The following is an 18,724-nucleotide window of genomic DNA, read 5'->3' as shown; positions in this document are numbered from 1 at the left end:
TGTCAAAATCAAGCTAGTATAACTGACCTACTTTCTCCCTGGATATGTTTTTTAATTAAAACTTTTTACTGACATGACACCATTGGGCCTTGTTATAGAGTTGTTGTTTTTTTCTTTTATATGTCATAATTTAGGGCATTATGCCATATACTGTAATCATATTGCAGTATTTTGCAAGTACGACTTACGTGCAATATACTCTGCAGCCCTAGTTCATGTAGAAAATCCTGATATCTAAAAGCATAGCAAAGATTGTCTATCTGGAAACAGATCTAACACATAAAAACACCAGTAGGTAAAGTAACCAAGACGATTTACCAAGACTGAAGCAAATACTTTCAGACTAAATATACATTCACAAAGAGAGAGAGAGAGAGAGAGAAAATCAGTCCCCATACTGGGTTAAAAATATGACTGTTCGTACAGTATATCTTTCATTTCAAAATTAGGCATTAGTGGACCCTTCAGTTCATTTTCTCCATCTTGGAACTTGTGAATTCAGACTTAAGATCTACAAAAGTGTAGATGCTTGATCATTTAGCCTTTCACAGCTAGCTTAACTTGCCTCCAGAATAAACGCTAAACTCGGTGATCTGTTTGGTGAAACTTTATCTCCTAATTCTACATATGAAACAATCTTTAGACAGTTAAATAGTGACTGAAAGAACACACATTTTCACAGTGAAAACTTGTGTTTTGTGAATATCTAAGTAACAGGTTCCTGGAAGCCCATAATGTTCCAGTGCTGATTTGCTGATTGATTTAGACAGTTTCAGTATTCTATACAGGACAGCTGCCACTCTGCTTCTTTCCTTCTACGTTACCTCTGCAGAGCAATGGCTCTTTCTGTCTTTCAGCAATCAGTTCAGTAGAGATATTGTACAAACACGTCTATGCATTTCATGAACCCATACAAACAGACGATGAGCAGCAGGGCGTTTCCCACTACCACTAGCACCAGTGTAGTGGTCCAGAAGGCAAACAAGTACATGGTTCTGTTGCAGTACGGTGACACAGACGTGACTTGATGTGGTTGTTGTTGGGCGCTTGTCAGGTTTCCGTTTGTCCCTCTGTTTGTGATGTTGAGGATTTGAATCGTCTCCCACAAGTTCAGGCTGTGGTTGCGGCTGTGAAGGCTCTGGTTCTCTGAGGTCAGGAGGTCAGGAATGCTGATCCTCCTGGTGGAGCTGTTGGAAGCTGTGGTGGTCTTCTCATAGTTGGGTGGATATATGGAATAAACGTAGTAGCTGCCTGTGTGGGTGCAGAGAGAGCGGGCAGACAAACATACAATTGATTCATGTTCACCTTAGCAAGAAACAGAACATAGTTTGCTAGCACACAAAACACGGCATCACAGACAATCCTGGAGATTGGTTCTCAGCTGGGACTGACCAAATACAAGCCAGACAATAAACAAGAATAACAGGATGGTGAAGAAGACGACCCAGGTGCTGTGACTCTGCGCTGATGGAGAGAGGAGCTTCAGCAGGGTGATCAGGGCCATCACCAGCAGGACCAAGATCCCAAACACCATCATATAAACTGGAACAACTGGTCCTGCTGGACACTCATGTATGTAAAGTGCACCTGTTAAAAAAATACTGATGTTAAGTTTCATCATAAACTACAACCATCAAGGACTTGTCTAAGTCTGTGACACTGTGTAAGTAGAAATAGTTAAATTATGTTTTTTAGAATCCTGTCTAAATTATATCATAATCACTGGCAGAATAATACCGAGTCGAAAGCAGCTGGTGATCAAGAACAACTTTGAAATGGAAACTCTTAATCAAGGAGTCTTTCAGAGATCACAAAACTGACTGGCGGCTTCAAAGGATTTTATGGAAAAATTGGCTATAAAAGAAAGGTTTTCCACCAATACATCATGTTCATTCACAAACACATGCTGAGCATTAATGCAGTAACTGCTCAGGAAAAGCTCCCAACAAGTACAGTTTTGTTAACTAACACCAGCATGCCACGCACCTTCTGTTTATTTCTTTCACTTCATTCTGAAGCATCCTAACACCAGGGGGCGGTGTGGAGCAAAAGATTCCTGTTCGAATTAAGGCTAAAGACTTGATTTAGGAAATGAAGTCATCAGGAATAATAAAAACTAATTTAAGGTTAATAGGTTTACAGTAAATCCAAAGTTAAATCTTGTTGAGGATCATTGTCATTCGTATGGCAACACCGCATCACTCTGTCTGAAAATTAGAGTCAGTACTTCATCTCGTCAAAGTCATGATGTGCATTTTCAACAAAACGCAGGTTCAGAACAGAACCTCATCTATTGTATTAGTAACTTTGGACAAATCTCATGTTCCCACTTCCTCTTCAGTGTCGGCCTTCATTTCCTATGTTGTGTTTTCAGACCAGGACTGTTTCTGCAGTGTCAAATAAGACTGAAAGGATTCAGCTTTCTGGTCTTTAAATGTAATATTTTCACTCTTAAACCAAAAGGTGATCTTTTGTTGATGCAGCACATATAAAAACCTCTAAAGACTTTTCATTTGACCAAGGACCATTTCTAACCAATTGCATTATTTGTGGTGTGGGCCCCAGTTAGAATTACTGTGGTAGAGACTAGTGGGGATCATTAAATAACAATAATAAAAAAACCCTAGTTTGATGTGTTCCAATTTACTGTTGTTTGGTTTCAATGATAATTATATTTAAAAAGAAGAGAGTTTATTTTTTCTTTATCAAAACCGGTGTACTTTATTTGGTGTCATTGTGCAAAGGAGTGAAAATAGCAAAGCCTGTTATATTTTTATATTTTATTGTTACAATACAACTCTAAAATCTCTGTATTTCCCACTCAAACATTCCAGTATATGAAGTGATTTTTTTTCCTGCCAAGAATGGAAAGTAACGTTTCATAGTAACATCCAATGACCTACTGGTTGCCTAAAGATTTCACTTCCCAGTGCAGTTCTTCCCGGCACTGTTTGTCACTTGAAATTAGATGCAACAGAAAGGTGGCCAGTCTAGGTGTGACGACAGTGATATGCCCGAAGAATAACAAATTATGCAGACATATCCATCAGTTATAAGTTGACTAAAAAAAAAAAAAAAAAACATCCAGGGCAGGAGAAATGTGTTTGAAACAAATACAAAGTACAAATTTCAAAAGAAAATAATATCTGACTTACCCAAAGCAATCTGAACAACAGGGAGTGCAGCTAGAATGAGGAAGGCACATCCTAAATACCAGACAGGAGTTCTTGTCAGTTCATCACGTTGGTCCGTTTTTTTCCCAAGATCTTTCCAGCTCTTACCTGCTATACACACGCCAGCACCGACAACGCCGCACAGACAGTTCCCCCGAAACGTACCTGCCATTGTGTTAAACAGAATATGAAATTACTCTGGAGGTAGTAAGCTGCTTACTACAGAGATGGCAGGCAGCTTGATGTCTGCTAGAGTAAGTAACACTGTCTTCACTGACAACATGTCTCAACTCCTCAGCAGAGTGTTCAAAGAGTCTATTTCAACACTCAAGAAGAGAACCTGTAAAAGAGGACATTCCTCTGTTGCATCAGAATCACACTGTCACTGCATTACTGGAAGGCCGAACGCTGCCAGCCATCAGTCCTGATGCTGCCACTGCCAGGTGAAGCCTAAAGAGTAAATGGCAAGAAAGTTGCTCTGAAGCGACACCAACAGGACATGATTAGAAACTTGGGTATTCAGTGGTATCAAAATATGGTTATATTGATTATCTCTGTATGAGTCCCCACATGACTGAACACTGTGGTACTGCTTTCATTCATATCTCTCATTGCTGATACCCAGAGGGACCCAGGAGAGGAAGGGAGGCGCCCTGCTGCGTTAGCACTGAGTGCAGTGCTGGCTATGTCTGTGAGATTCCCCGAATTTATATTCACCTTATCAGAGATATAATCATTGAGTGAATTATAACTTTTACTAATCAGATGTTTTTTTTTCTTATTTTGACTGATCTATTATCTATTAAAAAAAACAACTAATTGTTCTGTTTTTTTCATGACTGTATGATTCACAGTTTTATTAATTTTAATGCCTACTTTGACTCTTTGGTTTCCCTTTTTATACAAAACCTGACCTATAAACATTTGTCCATCCACATCCTGGCTAGTATATATGTAGTATATATTTAGTATATGATTATGTATAGATCATATACATAATGGAACAAATGATTCATGATAAAAGTCATGATCAGTTAAGGAGCCTAATCATATGAAGGAGTTTTGAGTTCAGCTCCTGCTTCCAAAGGTTAATGACCTTTGATGAGTCGATCAACAGATGTGAGTACAAAGGGAGCTGGACTCAAATTCACTCACATTTTCTGATATAATAAAATATATGACTACCATAATTTAAGGTAAACCTATTTCTATTAGAATTAAACTTGTTGATGTGCATTTATTTATTTATTCTCTGATATGCATAAAAACTTTATTTGCCTACAGCAGTGACTCAGATAGTGGCCTGCAGATCCAGTCTATTTCTGGACTCCTTCTTCCTGTCTGCAATTTGCGTTCAGGCCAGATCCTGTCAAACCGTCGATGCAGTGTTTTAGATCCGATTTATTTATTTTCCCTCCAACCAGCACACCAATGTGCCTAATAAGGAGTAGTATCATGTAAAATCGACTTTTCACAGCTTTACATCATGTTATGTTATTCCCTCATGAAAAACATAGATGGAGTGTTGCCTTCATTCTTTCACGCATGTCTGAGGAGCTCTTTAATCTAATTTGAAGAGGCCTTTCCTCAACTACAAACAGCAAAAGGAGTTCATTTTATTTTATTTTTTTCATTTAAGCAGGTGAGTTAAAGAACAAATTCTTGCTCACAATAAATTCTCAGAGTAGAGTGGGTGTTATAGGTAAGCACAGGCAGCCTTTCATTTTTAAATCCCTAAGTTCACCTAAGAGTTGCATCCAACCAAATATTTTATTTTTATATGCTTATTGTTTAGCCTCTTTTGAATATAAGAGCTTCTGGCTTGACTGTTTATAATAATTTGAAAAGTGTCTTTGTGGACTTTCAAGATTTACAGTTCAGTATCCTTGACCTGTGAAATCAGGAATGAGACAAAAATATAGGAGTCGCACATCAAAATAGATCAGGAGTGTCCTTCTGTTCATAATGTATCATTATAAGCAGGGGGCGCTGTGGAGTCGTCCATGGTAGTTTATAATTTTGTTGGTTTAAACAAACTGATGACCAACACACAACTTCTGAGCTCCGTAAAGAGCTGCTAGCATTCAGCTAACTAAATGTAAATAGTTCTGAATCCCCTGAGTCGGTTGGACCTGCTCGGCTCTGATTGGCTGTTTATTTTCCCTTCCTGCTGCATCATGTGACCAACACAAGTAGCGGAGCTGATCCAGAGCCGACAGGCGGACCGCTGCTGGACCTGCAGGTAAAAGCTGTTCTATAACCTAGCTGCGTTTCGCTGCCGCCGCAACCAGAAACGCAGAGAGCCAACATGTCACTTATTTATTCTCTAGGACGGATTAGGATTAGGCAGAGTTTTCTATTTGCGCTTCCAGCGGGAGAAGAATCTCTAGTCAGCGATCAGATTATCACTAGGCTTCAAATCCCATAGGATCAGTTTTAGTTCTTAAAACTTTACATTTAAAATAGAACTGAAGATGGTGAATAAATAAATAGCATTTAATCTCTGACAGCATAACTTTTTAGGAGGTTGTAATAAATCTACAACATTAGAATGGACATGCAGGCAGGAACTGCGCTCAGCAAAATCTGGAATAAGATGTCAGCAGTTTTTAGGTTAGAAGGTTTCATTTGTGTGTATGTGTGTGTGTGTGTGTGTGTGTGTGTGTGTGTGTGTGTGCGTGCGTGTGTGTGTGAGAGACTGTGTGTCATTTATACGATTCATTAAGGTATTAACTACAACAACATCAGCTCTTCTAGTGAATTTGACTGCTCTTCTAGAAGTGCATTTTTGAGGACAGACACTGATGTTGGACATGGAGGCAAAATGCACAGATGTGTTTGTTTTGGCCGCTTCACCTGTGAGCTGTGAATCATGGCTGTTTATCCTTAAACATTTGAAAAAACTTACCAAGACAAGAAGACTGAGAAGAAGCAGAGCCAAGATTGTAGCTTGCAGTTCCTAGGAATTGACAAAACCTAATGTTATGTCTGTTAAGCTATTCTGTTGGTTATATTTTACACAAATCAAATGGCGCTCTAACTCGCTTTCAGCACGATTTTTATTAGCCAAATATTTATTAGGTGAATACTTTTGTTGGCCAAGTCTTTTAATTCTAACCTTGGAATCATTTGAACATTAAAAGGATTCAGAGTCAAGTGACTAAAGAAAAAAAATGGAGAAAATTAAATGTGAGAAAGCGGAAATGTGGTAAATCTGAAGAAAAAAAAAAAAAAATTTTTGTAGGGGTGCACCGATTGCAGTTTTCTGGCCGATAGCCGATTAGCGATCTTTTAAAAAGCTTAACCTGCCGATTCCGATTTTGGCCGATACCAGTAAAAATATAGGGTACTACTTTGTGTCAAATTTTAATTAATCGAGTTTGATGGATTAAAATGCCACGCCCAAATCAAAATCGATGTTATCGCGCACAAACATCTGTTTAATTGCGTCATAAAATGCTTATCGTATAAAAACATATGTTTTGATTTAAATTAATTTCTTATGAATAATAAAACAGACAGGATTCTGGAACCTTCTCTCTTAAATCAATTGGTTAATAAGGGGTCAGGCCCTCTTTGTGACTTTTGACCCAGTTATACCAATGCAACTCCTCCTCACGCAGATAGACTCCACCCCCAACTGCTTTTATCTTCCTGCTCCTGGCAGATGCCCCAGCCCACTTTTATGAGCTTCTGTTTGAATCAGCCAATAGAGATAAAGGGGTGGGATTTCTGTTTTTCTGCTTTAAATAATTTTCGGAGGCCCTGTCATTCTACTTGTTGCATTTGGTAGAGGAAGATCCACTTTGCTCTGACAGAAAACAAACAAACAAACAAAAAAATGGTTCACATTAAAAGAGAAAAGCCTCAAAAGAGAAGACATCAGGAAACCAATAGACTAGCATGTGGCTCATCTGCAGATGGACAAACCATCACGAGACCCTGCTCCATCGCTGATGCTTCATCCTCTATACTCCTGAATAGAAATCTGATCTTACCTCCATCAGCATTCGAATCCTCAATTCAGCACGAGATTCCCACCTTCCAGGACTCCGAGCATCCTCCGCCTAATTTCTCTGGATCACCCCCTGCGTCTTCTGAAGCTCCTTCATCCAGTGTGGGAAAAACCAAGACTTCTCTGTGAGACTCCAAGCTCGGTTTATTAAATTCCAGTCCATAAATTGGATGCTTCCCAGAAGTCCACCTTTTTTTTTTGTGCAAGAGAAAACCTGAAGACAAAAGGCAACAGATTGTGAAGTGAGGTGGAGAAGCTAGTCTGCTAACATCTGACTCAACTGCTTGAAGCTCCAAAACATCCAATGGGAATCCCACCACCAGACCCGGCTCCATCCATCACCCCAAGAAGTAAATCATGACAGTTGGACAAAGTTTCCTCTCTATTTTTATATATATATATATATTGCTTCATTCATATAAATTTAATCAAATAAAGAACTTTTATCTCCACCTCCAAGCCTGAATCAACTCTTAATTTCTTCATCCCAATCAAGGCTGATGAAGAAATTAAGGTCAAGGAAATTACAGTCACTAGGTAGTCAATAGTTAAGCATTTAATAAATCATGTTAATTTTTATATTAATTTCAAATCATAATAAAAAACAGAATAATTTATTTCATAAACAAAAATGTATCTGTGTTTAACTTCCTCACCGTTTCTTTCTCTGTGCTGCTCTCAGCTGGTATCTGATGAACCGTCCTCCACTCTGTCACTTCAGCCAACCGACTTGCCTCGGGGTGAATGAAGGTCCACATCAATTTTGAGTCACTATCTACCAAATTGTCAAGTATTTTATTGACTAATATTTTGTTTTTATAGTAAATTTTTAAAAAGTTACAATTTAAATAAAAAGAGAATGGGTTAATTTTGTGGACAACTGATCCATATGTTTAACTTTGAGAGCTTTTCTTTCTCTGTGCAGCTCCAGCTGCTGAGCTCAGCCTGCATCAGATAAACCAACAGCCCCTCTGCAACGGTCACTTTACCCCAGCTAGGGATGGGAAATAGTAAAAGTCAAAGATATGTGGAACCAGTAAACTGTCAACCATCAATACATTTTAGAATAATAATAAGACAAGCATACTGTTAGATGCTGTTACAAAACATGTTTTTATACGATAAGCATTTTATGACGCAGATTTAACAGGTGTTTGTGTGCGATAAGCATTTTATGACGCAAATAAACAGATGTTTGTGTGCGATAAGCATTTTATGACGTAAATAAACAGATGTTTGTGTGCGATAACATCGATTTTGATTTGGGCGTGGCATTTTAATCCATCAAACTCGATTAATTAAAATTTGACACAAAGTAGTACCCTATATTTTTACCAGTTTTTTTTTTTTGTCTGAAATTTTGCTCAATATGGCAAGAATATAGTTGAGTTGGCAGCAGTGGGGTCACTATTGTTAATTATAAACGTGCAGACATAACTTGGTGGGCTGGTCTGTCAGTCAAACCTCTCACCGGAGAACAGGAGAGGACAGAGGCTGATTCTTACCCATTTGCCGAGCTAGATAAGATCAGTATATAAGATCGGCTTCGTATGTAAAAATCAGCCGATCACCGATCTCCCAAAATTAAGGAAATCTGCACCGATAAATCGGCTGGCCGATAAGTCAGTGCACCACTAATTTTTTGTTATTCAGCTCAAACTTATTGACATCTACAAAAAAGTTTAACAACTAGAGGTGACCATTTTCACACTTTTGTTCATCTGAATGTAATAAAAACGTAGAATGATGAATGAAGCGCAGCTGCAGCTGTAGAGTCGGCATGCAGTTGGTCCTGGTTGTTGATCTCGCCATGCTGTTTGTTAGGAAGCATGTCTGTTGGGAAGCTGGAAGAGTGCCGGGAGCACATCCGGGCGCAGCTGGACGCTGTCGTGGAATTCTGGCTCAAATATTCCCACGACACAGTACACGGGTACCGTAGCTACACATCTGCTCTACTCCTGGTCATAGTGCATTCAGTTATGGTCTCTGTGTTTCATTTCCTGTTTCAGAGGCTTCTTCACTTGCATTGGGAGGGACGGTAATGTTTATGATGAGCTGAAGTATGTGTGGCTGCAGGGAAGACAGGTCAGTCTCTGCAATGGATGTTTCAATATGTTCTCCTCTCAGTGGACTTTCTTCCAGACTTAACATCTGGAATTTTTGTTTTTTTTTTTGTTCTAGGTATGGATGTACTGCCGTCTCTACCGTAGCGTGGATCGCTTCCGCAGGCCTGACATCCTGGAAGCAGCAAAGGCCGGTAAGTTTGAGGCTCCTGTTAGTCAAAACATTTGAAACTTTAAAACTAAAGTTGGTGGTTTGTTCTGATGTTAGGATAAACACACACACCTCTTGGTGTGATGAAGCTTTTTGTCCCATTTTGGGCCGGGGTCTGTGACCAATCTAGTTCAGGGGTTCTGTTTGTTCTGAGCTGCTTTCTGATAACCTCCCGCAGGACAAAGCTGGTAGGAATTTACAGTCCAACAGTAAGCAGCTACCTGTCATGTGCCTCAGCCAATAATTGACCAGAATTAGATTGCTTTCTTTGTCCAAGCTCTCACCTCAACAACAGCATTCGTCCCTTTTTCTTAAAACATTTAGGAAGACAGCCAATGTCAGAGCGTTACCAATCTGTTTTAAATTCACTTTATCTGTTTAGTTTGCAATAAATGGTGTCAAAAGGCAACCTTGGCTCTATGTGATTATGTCTGAAAAAGGCGTTTGATTTTTGGTGCGTCAAATCATAAACCACACTGATCTGTTTGCTTCGTAGGCGGAGAATTCCTCAGAAAGTTTGCACGTGTGTCCACCAATGGAAATCAGTGGAAATGTGCCTTTTGCTTAACAAGAGATGGCAAAGCTGTCAAGGTTCAGAGGACCATATTCAGTGAGTGTTTCTATATAATGGCCATGGACGAACTGAGCAGGGTCACTGGTGACAAAGAAATGCAGGTAGGAATAAATCTGTCAACTTGGATTATTGATGGACTTTGACTTATTTACATTTTGTCTTAAATTTCTAGGTCCGTAGCTAAATGATGCTTCAACGCTGTTTAGCTAACAGGGATTGTGAAAAAAAAAAAAAAAACATAGCAAAATAAATCTTTAAAATTCTGCTGTTATGTCAATGAAATTTTTGCCATTAATAATTGTGAAGTGCATAAACAATATTTCTTGTTTATGCACTTCTTAAATAATTTTTTAAAAACTGGCACGCCTTCTAGATTGTGGTGCTATCTTTTGAGAGCTCCCATCCCATTTCCAATCAGCAATACATTTTTTGGTTGTTTGAGAATAATTGTAAATGTAAATCTTTCAGAATCATAATTCAGGGCTAAACTGTAGATCCATCAGTCCCATAGACACACACAGTCAGCTGCTGCTTAGGCTCCTTAAGCCACCAGAGGGCGCCCCTGCTGCTGGCTGCTGAAATAAACTTGCTAAACTTGTTTACTGTAACTGTCGTGTTTATTAGCTGATGTTATGTTCAAGTAGTTAAAACAACATGGTACCTTTAAACACCATTTATTTGGAGGCACATTCCTGATGGTTCTCACACAGTGTGTGTGTGTGTGTGTGTGTGTGTGTGTGTGTGCGCGCGCGCGCGCGCCCGTGCTCCGTTGTGGTGCGGTTCAGCTGGAGGCCGAGCAGATGATGGAGCAGCTGATCTACTGGGTCCGGGAGGACGCGTCGGGTCTGGGAAGGCCCCAGCTACCAGGGGACGTACCGACTAACAACATGGCGGTTCCCATGATGCTGCTGTGCCTGGTCCAGCAGCTGTCTGAAGGCCGGCCGGAGGCGGGGAAGAAGTACGCAGAACTGGGAAGTTGGTGTGTGACTGAGATTCAGCAACATATCCAGGTGTGTGTCCAGTGAACACGTTTTTCATGTAAATATGGCAAAATTAACATATAGATGTAGGATAATTCTGGTGTATTAATTGCTGAAAAGAGAAAATTTTCAACATTTATTAGAAGTCTACATATAGACTTCTTTCAGAATTTAAACTTTTTTTTTTTAAATTGGCATCTTATTTACTATTTTAAGCAATTTTACAAGTTTATCTTCTTATGTACTGATAGTAAACAATATCTTATAATATTTACCATCATTTCTTCAATTTTTGCCACAGAAATTCAGATGATTAGACCATGTTTTGATGATATTACTTCTTTACCACAACTGGAAAATACATGTATAAATACATGAGAATATATTTGTTCATGTTTAATCAAATGATTTCTGTTTCTGCTTTCTTGCACTTTAAAATAACTGTTTTTTGGACCTCAGGTGTTGTTTCCTTAGTCTAAATTTATGAAGTCATATAGGTCTAAATTATGGCTAATGAGGTTTGCGTAAAACTTTCATGTTGAACTCAGATCTATTGGTCACATAACAAACGAAAAGTTATATATGCTTAATAATTTGCTTTGAGATTATTCTAATATAATATATGATTGTTAAGTCTTGCAAGAATGTGCAAGAATCATTTATTTAAAAAAAAAAAAAAAGAAATAAAAGCATCGTCTAAAAAGTTGTTTTATACAAGGACCAGACTGAAAGTGGGAGGAATCAGCTGGAGTTAAAGAAAAGATCTGCAGGAAGCCTGACGGTTTACAGACCACAGTAAAATCTGGCTGCTTGGGAAAAGTAATGAGGGTCGACTGACTTTGCACATAAGAGTGTGCTTTTTATTTTACATTAGGTTAGTTACTATTAATTCTGGATTACAATAAGGTTGAAGCCTTCTGTTGTTCTATTGTGTGTAATCTGGCACAGAGAGACGGGACAGCGATCCTAGAGAACGTGTCTGCGACCGGAGCAGAGCTGCCTGGATGTCTGGGCCGGCTGCAGAACCCAGGTGACACTCAGTGTTAGTGAATGTTGAAGCATAAGGTTAATTATCAGGGGGTTGTAATATAAGAGGAGTCAGATTTAAAAAAACAAAACAATGTATTACAACAACCAAAATGAGTTTTGTATATCAGTGTGTGGCGTCGATTTATGGAATTGATGAAATGATTAGCTTAAATAAAGTACAAATACAAACCAGCTTCAAAAAAACTGTTCAAAAAGGAGCTTAATGGGAACATGTTGCATAGGATGGGTGTCTCAAAGACCAAAAATTATGTTGGTTTTAAAAATTTATAAATAATTGCACATTTATGAATGAGGATGTGAGGTCCAAGTGTGGGAATAATTGAAGAGTTTATCTGGTGTGGAGAGACTGAAATGTCTGTAGGTCGATGAAGCTGTGTGAAGCTGACACCCCACCCACGTCAAAAAATTCAGCAAATAGTCTGAATGGTTAGTATGAGGGTCAGGAAATCACAAGGTCTTGTGTCTTCTACCTGCTCCTTTTCAAACAAGTTATGTTAAATTGCACGCAGTGGGCATGATCATTTGTCATTTGCCTTTTGTCAGTTTGAAATAAGTTTCCTGGTTTCCAGCTGCTTGCTCAGCAGCCTCCTCTACTGTGTCTCTTGTGCCGACTCAGGCCATGCCCTGGAAGCAGGCTGGTTCCTGCTGCGGTATGCTGCCGACAACAAGGAGCTCCAGAAAACTGCTATTGAAAAGTTTGTGGAGCTTCCTTTTGAGAGTGGCTGGGATAAAGCCCATGGTGGCCTCTTCTACTTCCTGGATGTGGACGGTCACTGCCCTACTCAGGTCTGTGTGCACGCAGAAACTGCATATGAAGGTCCGTGTCCGTAGAGGCGCCAGATTGGACTGTGTGTTTGTGTGAGCAGCTGGAGTGGAGCATGAAGCTGTGGTGGCCTCACAGCGAGGCGCTCGTTGCCTTCCTCATGGCCTACAGTCAGACCAGAAGCCCTGAGCTGCTGGAGAACTTCTTCAGGGTCTACGAGTACACCTTCAGTCATGTGAGTGAACCCCCACAGGGGAAGCAGCCGTAACAACAAAACCCTTTTATTTCTAATTCTGCAAGCCATATCAGACCTAAAGAACTCTATCACCATCTTTAGAACCAAAGCGGACTTTATATTTTAGGAATTTCTAGATGATACGACCCACTAAACTATTTTTTTTTCTCCCACTTTAAAGAATCTGAAGTGTGCTTTTTTTTCTTCGTCTTAGATGTTAGATGTTGATTTTTAAAGTACATTTTCTCTTTGCCAACATGAGGATAAGAGTACGACTGTTACCAGAAGCTAAAATTACCACCATGGCCGGTGGGCTTCGGAAACTAGTGAAGCTCACCAAATAAAACCTTTACAAAACAAACTGAAACAGATCTTATAAAGTCTGCTAAATACTAACAAATTGTACACTGCAATAGATCTACATATGCAGGAATATTTAAGATGAGCAGCTGAAGCCTGTAGTGCTGTAGATCTGGACTGCATTGGTCTTGTGATATTTAGAGGTAGAAGACATAGAATATGAACAGCTTTCCCCGTTAGATTCCCTTTTCTTCCACTTTGTTTAATCCATGTTGTGTAAAAACATGTAAGGACACAGCTAGTTTCCCTTCTGAAGGGTTTGTCCTCTAAAAATCCTGGAATAAAACTGTCTTTTTATAGCGGGTTGGTCCATGTTGACTTTGTCAGAGGCAGTTTTATGGATCATGTATCATTTGGGATGGTGTTTAAGAAAAAAAAACAAAAAACTATTTGACCAATTCTTATTAGAAACATTTTTAACCGCTTGTTACATTTTGCATAAAAAACTCAAAACCAAACTAAATGATCTGTATTCAAGGATCAGAGTAAGACGAGATAAACAGCACCACCATGTGGTTCAACTGGAAAATAACACATTTAGCTGCAGGGATTAGATAACCGAGCTGATTTGTTGGCAATAAGCAGTACTTGTAGAGATGTGACTATGAACTCCTCACATTAGAGAACATAAGATATTGTTCATATTCTTATTGTGATAATCTAAAGTTACATTTATTTAGAAAAGAAATTTCAGTTCAACTCCAATTCACAATGAATGTTTCTAATCACTTCTAAGGCACCCAATTTATGTACAGAAATATATTTAACTTAATTCAATCGTACATATTCCAAGTCTATTCCAGTTCATTACTGGCTTTAGAAAATGTCCTGCTAATCCTGGCTATAATACAAGAATCAGATTTTTAAGTCTTTTACCAAGTTTGGATGATTAAATTTACAGTTTTAACTTAATACACTTCAGCCAGGAAACTAATCTGATCTCCCAAACTGCATACTGATAATACTAAGTATAAAGCTTAATTTCACCCAAAAGTTCTAAGAGTAAGGATCATCAAGAGCATACTATAGTTTTTGCTGCATTGGGATTTTCTTTTACCTTTACTGTCCAATCATTTTGGGTTAGCAGATAACTCCATAACTGTAGAAACTCACAACTTGTCTTCTAATGGTGAATCAGTTCACTGGTTTTTCTTACCTCTGAAACCGTTTTAAAACTTTGATTTTGAATGTACAGCAAACTGACTCTCCACCCACTGGGGTGTTTCTGTCTGTGTCCAGTTTCCTGACTCTGAGAGCGGTGAGTGGTTTGGCTATCTGACCCAAGAAGGGAAAGTAGCTTTGGATTTTAAAGGAGGACCCTTTAAAGGTAAGCAGAAAACCCACGACATGCAAAGTCACATGTGCTGCTTAAAATACTGAGATCAGTCAGACAAGACAGTTTCCTTCTGAACATGTATTAAACACAGTATTAGTGGGTTCGGGTTTGCTGCCACTTTAATTTAAAATTGTATTAATGTGCAGGCAGTTGGCGTCACACCTCACATTTGCATAGTGGTAGTTATGGATCTGGCAAATTATAGCCCAATAACCTGAGAGCATTGTAAACCTGTTGGTGAGTAAAAATCTAGTCAGTCCATTTCTGTACTGGAAGTACAGGTTAGAGCAGTGGGATGAAAGACACCAATTATGCATCTGTAAGGACACTCAGAGGGGACCCGGAAATTCAACCACACAGGAGTATACAAAAGGGAAAAAAAAAAAAGTTCCACAACACCCAGGGACTTTGTCGATGATAAGGCAGAGGTCATACACAGGAGGACAGAGAGAGCAAACTTAGCTTTGAGGGGCAGGCGATAATCGGTGGTCGTGAGGCAGAGCTTGGGTCAGGGCCCAGAAATATAGAATAGAAGGGATCCGTGAAGGGCTTGGCAGGAGGGGTAAATCCGTGGTCAGAAGGGGGGGGTCGAAGAAACACTGAAGGCTTGGAAGGAAACGCTGGATCTCTACTGGCTCGTGGTTGTTGATAATCTGGCAAGGAAGCAGAGGCTGAGGGGTGTTTAAGTAGGGCAAGGCCCAGGTGGAACAGGTAAGCAATCAGGCGTGGCAGGTGAGCTGAATGAGTGCTTAACACAGCATGGACAGGACAGGAATCATAACAGGATCAGTGGGGCAGTTTTTATTTCAATTCCCTTCAGTTTAATTAAAAGAAAATATTAATCCAGAGAAATGAAACGTTATTGTAGCTCATTTCATACAAATTTCTTAAAGGAGTTGCAGCTTTTCTTGACACAGTGCCTCCCAGTCTTTACTCAGATCAACTCTGCAGAAGCTTTTCAGCTGTCTTCTGACGTTTTGCTTTTATTACAGGTTGCCTCTAAACTCGGGGGTTTTATTAAAAACAGAAAAATACAAGATTATTATGTACCGTGTTTGATTTTAGGGCTTCTGCACCTTGAAAAGATAGATTAGAGTTACACCAGCAGCCTGTGCCCACATTCAATATAAGCTTTGCTCTTTTACTTGGGATTATGTTGCTGTGTGGACAGGAACTCACAGGGAAGAACAAACCACACTGTGGAAACACAACCATTTTTACAGAAAAAAAACTCAGCTGCCCTGAAAGTGGAAATTAGAAGTGTCTTAAGGCAAATACAGAAAGGTTAAATAGTGAGTCGATCAAGAATGAATCAAAATGCATTTTGATTATTATTTTATTAAGATATCAAGCAAAGAAAATTAGCAATGACTCCCCTGGCTAGTCCAGGGAAGTAAGGCAAGAAAAAGAGAGACATCACTATTAAATCCACAGACTTCCCCTGAAAAGGGAGTTTTCCAAAACAGTTTTGGTTTATCTTGGAGCTCAGGAATGTTCATCTTCGGTTGTATCTGGAGATCTCCGGCCCTGAACAGTTCAGGATGGGTTCATCAGGAGCTCAGAAATACCCTGTATTATGTGTTTCCAGCGAGCTGCCTCCATCCTGAAGGATGCTGTTTCAAACCGGATTTCTGATTCTAGAAAACCAAACTGGTTAATGTTTTTTTTTTAAACCAGTTAAGAACATTTTCTTTCACATTATAATCTGTGTGTCGTCTCCTCTCCAGGCTTCTTCCATGTACCTCGCTGCCTTTACATGTGTGAGAGCCTCTTGGATGATCTGCTGGGAAAACATGGCTGAATATTCAGACATCAGTGTTCAGAGAAAAGGAACTCATCTGACTTGTAGTCCAGAGTTCTGACTCAAGGCACACACACACACAAAATTGAAATTGGTCAATATTTTACATGTCTGTGTGAAATCAAAAAGAGCTACAGAAACATGATCTACACTGTGAATTTAGGGTAAGATTCTTTTAGTACTTTGTTGCTTGGCTAAATTAACTTCCAAACACATCCATGATGGACGACGGGTACATGGTAGACATTTGTTGTTTGTGTCACTACTGCAGCTGCTATATGTTTTTTTTTATGGAATTAATACTGTTTTTGATTGAAAAGATGACTATCGAAGTGAAGACCTCCATCATCAGAACTCTTTTGTTAAAACGTGCCTTGTTCTTTAAATGGTTTTATCTTTCCAACCTTCTCATCCTGCGTGTTAGTGGCAGTTTTGGATTGACATGTCTTTTACGATCCGAAAAATATGAAATAAAATCTCGCGTTTCAGTGTTGTCCAACCGCTCATTGATTATGAATTTCCAAATGTCAAATATTTTAATCACTGAATGAAGGTTTTTTTCAGTAGTGACACCAAATGCAAAGACTAAAGCTGTCGATATATACTGAGGATTTTGATTACTAGAAGAAGGAACAGATGGGTTGCAGATGTGAAGGGAGAGAACAGACTGCAGTCTGAGGAGAGAGAGAGAGAAAGTGGCACAGGGGGCGAGGGAGCGTATACAAGGGACTAGGAAATGAATCTAACACTAAAGAATAACTAGACATAAGGAACATAGTAAAATTAGAGTACTAGATACCAGGAATAAATATTATGAACTAGAACCAGTAAGAAGGATTGAAGCAAAGAAAACCAGAAACACAGCTGATCTAATCAAAGAAAGACTAAGGAGGACAGAATAAAAATGGAAGGAGAATCAATAAATCAAACCCTAAAACAATCCAAGATCCTGACAAAAGCAGTTATGATTAACTGCATATTAATATGCCAGGCATATTAATACTCGTGAGATATTTCTGTGCATTCATTTGTTCATGTTGGGTTAATATTCAGAATTGTGAACATGGATAAATTGTTGTTTCATTTTAGAAGCAATGTGTGTGGTAAAAGTTGAACATATGGTGTTACTCTTACCTATTTGGTCACATCTCCGGAATGCTTTCTGCTATAAAAAAGGTAAACATAGACTATTGAAAAGAGTACAATCTATTTTACTTAACAGCTATTCAGCTAAGACACAGACACAGCAAAATGCTCCTTTGACGCGTGTGTGTTCTTAGTGTTGAGGCAGTGTGAAGGAGAATAGGACTGGGACAATGGACTAAGACAAACACCGAAACAAGAAGTTATGCCCTACCTGTTTCACCAAGCCTGGAGTAACATGGATCAAATTTCATTTGCAACTTTTCTGTGACAGTCTACCCTTCAGACAGACAGATTGTTGGTAGATTTTACACTGATACAATTATTATGAAATTGAACATATATATATTTTTTTACATTAACAAAATTAAATCAGTTATCACTTGCTACAGTTCATGACTTGCTGCTTACGAGTCCTATTACTTAATGACATACTAATCCTACCATTGCATTATGTGTAAACTGTAGTGAGACATTATCCATTCATAAATATTCACCCTTTACAGTGACTGACCTCACTGAACAGAGGTCCTGCTTGACGATGCTGGCAGTGTCAATGTTGGTGAAAACCTGACTGCTTAAATTCTATTACTTTGTACTAATTAGGTAAATAAGTAAGTCTCCTCCATTTTACAAATTATCTACTTAGCAATGTGATGCACATTCTTTTCCTTTACCACTTTGCAGTCACTTGGTTAATAAAAATGTATCTAAGAGAAAAAAATGTAATGTGTTTCTCAGCACATTTAGGTATTTCTCACTATAATAACACCCAAATAATCATCATAGTCATTTCAACAAGTTTAAATATACTGTTGATCACACTAATATACAATGGATTTACAGATGTACCGTCTAAGTATACGCATAGACTACTATAAAGCTCAGATGACATAAACCTGAGTATTTATGTCATCTGCAGAAATACTGTGGTGATGCAAACGTTCCTCCAGTATTTCTTTTAAAAGATGTAAAAGTTCCATGGAATTTTGTTTATAAAATATTATTCTGCAGGTGTAA

At 38.8% G+C, this 18,724-nt stretch overlaps 2 protein-coding genes across 2 annotated transcripts; one reads left to right on the top strand and one right to left on the bottom strand.

Moving 5' to 3' along the window:
* Positions 1-326: 326 nt before the first annotated feature.
* LOC106949556 (uncharacterized) lies at positions 327-3,456 on the bottom strand. Its single transcript, XM_015035891.1, has 4 exons — positions 3,282-3,456; positions 3,156-3,206; positions 1,393-1,587; positions 327-1,251 (listed from the first exon to the last, which is right to left on the bottom strand). Exons 1-4 carry the CDS (start codon positions 3,343-3,345, stop codon positions 866-868), a joined length of 696 nt encoding a protein of 231 aa, XP_014891377.1. The 5' UTR covers positions 3,346-3,456; the 3' UTR covers positions 327-865.
* Positions 3,457-5,316: 1,860 nt separating this feature from the next.
* On the top strand, positions 5,317-17,053 carry renbp (renin binding protein). Its single transcript, XM_015035907.1, has 11 exons — positions 5,317-5,415; positions 9,013-9,118; positions 9,198-9,273; positions 9,370-9,445; positions 9,959-10,137; positions 10,822-11,046; positions 11,965-12,046; positions 12,683-12,852; positions 12,933-13,064; positions 14,664-14,751; positions 16,488-17,053. Exons 2-11 carry the CDS (start codon positions 9,018-9,020, stop codon positions 16,559-16,561), a joined length of 1,203 nt encoding a protein of 400 aa, XP_014891393.1. The 5' UTR covers positions 5,317-5,415; positions 9,013-9,017; the 3' UTR covers positions 16,562-17,053.
* Positions 17,054-18,724: the final 1,671 nt, after the last annotated feature.

The sequence above is a fragment of the Poecilia latipinna genome, unplaced genomic scaffold, assembly GCF_001443285.1.
Source record: "Poecilia latipinna isolate Pla-1442-1.1 unplaced genomic scaffold, P_latipinna-1.0 Scaffold351, whole genome shotgun sequence".
NCBI classification, from domain to species: Eukaryota; Metazoa; Chordata; class Actinopteri; order Cyprinodontiformes; family Poeciliidae; genus Poecilia; species Poecilia latipinna.
The sequence above is the reverse complement of the archived record's forward strand: the minus strand, read 5'-3'. Positions and strand labels throughout refer to the sequence as shown.

What these genes read in the sequence shown, in the direction of transcription:
- LOC106949556 (XM_015035891.1), bottom strand. Translation starts at nt 3,345, where the DNA reads ATGGCAGGTACGTTTCGGGGGAACTGTCTGTGCGGCGTTGTCGGTGCT. An exon ending in TGCTGGCGTGTGTATAGCAG is followed by an intron (nt 3,207 to 3,281) that starts GTAAGAGCTGGA and finishes TCTGGTATTTAG; the next exon opens with GATGTGCCTTCCTCATTCTA. An exon ending in TGTTGTTCAGATTGCTTTGG is followed by an intron (nt 1,588 to 3,155) that starts GTAAGTCAGATA and finishes TTTTTTTAACAG; the next exon opens with GTGCACTTTACATACATGAG.
- renbp (XM_015035907.1), top strand. Translation starts at nt 9,018, where the DNA reads ATGTCTGTTGGGAAGCTGGAAGAGTGCCGGGAGCACATCCGGGCGCAG. An exon ending in ACGGTCACTGCCCTACTCAG is followed by an intron (nt 12,853 to 12,932) that starts GTCTGTGTGCAC and finishes TTGTGTGAGCAG; the next exon opens with CTGGAGTGGAGCATGAAGCT. An exon ending in ACGAGTACACCTTCAGTCAT is followed by an intron (nt 13,065 to 14,663) that starts GTGAGTGAACCC and finishes GTCTGTGTCCAG; the next exon opens with TTTCCTGACTCTGAGAGCGG.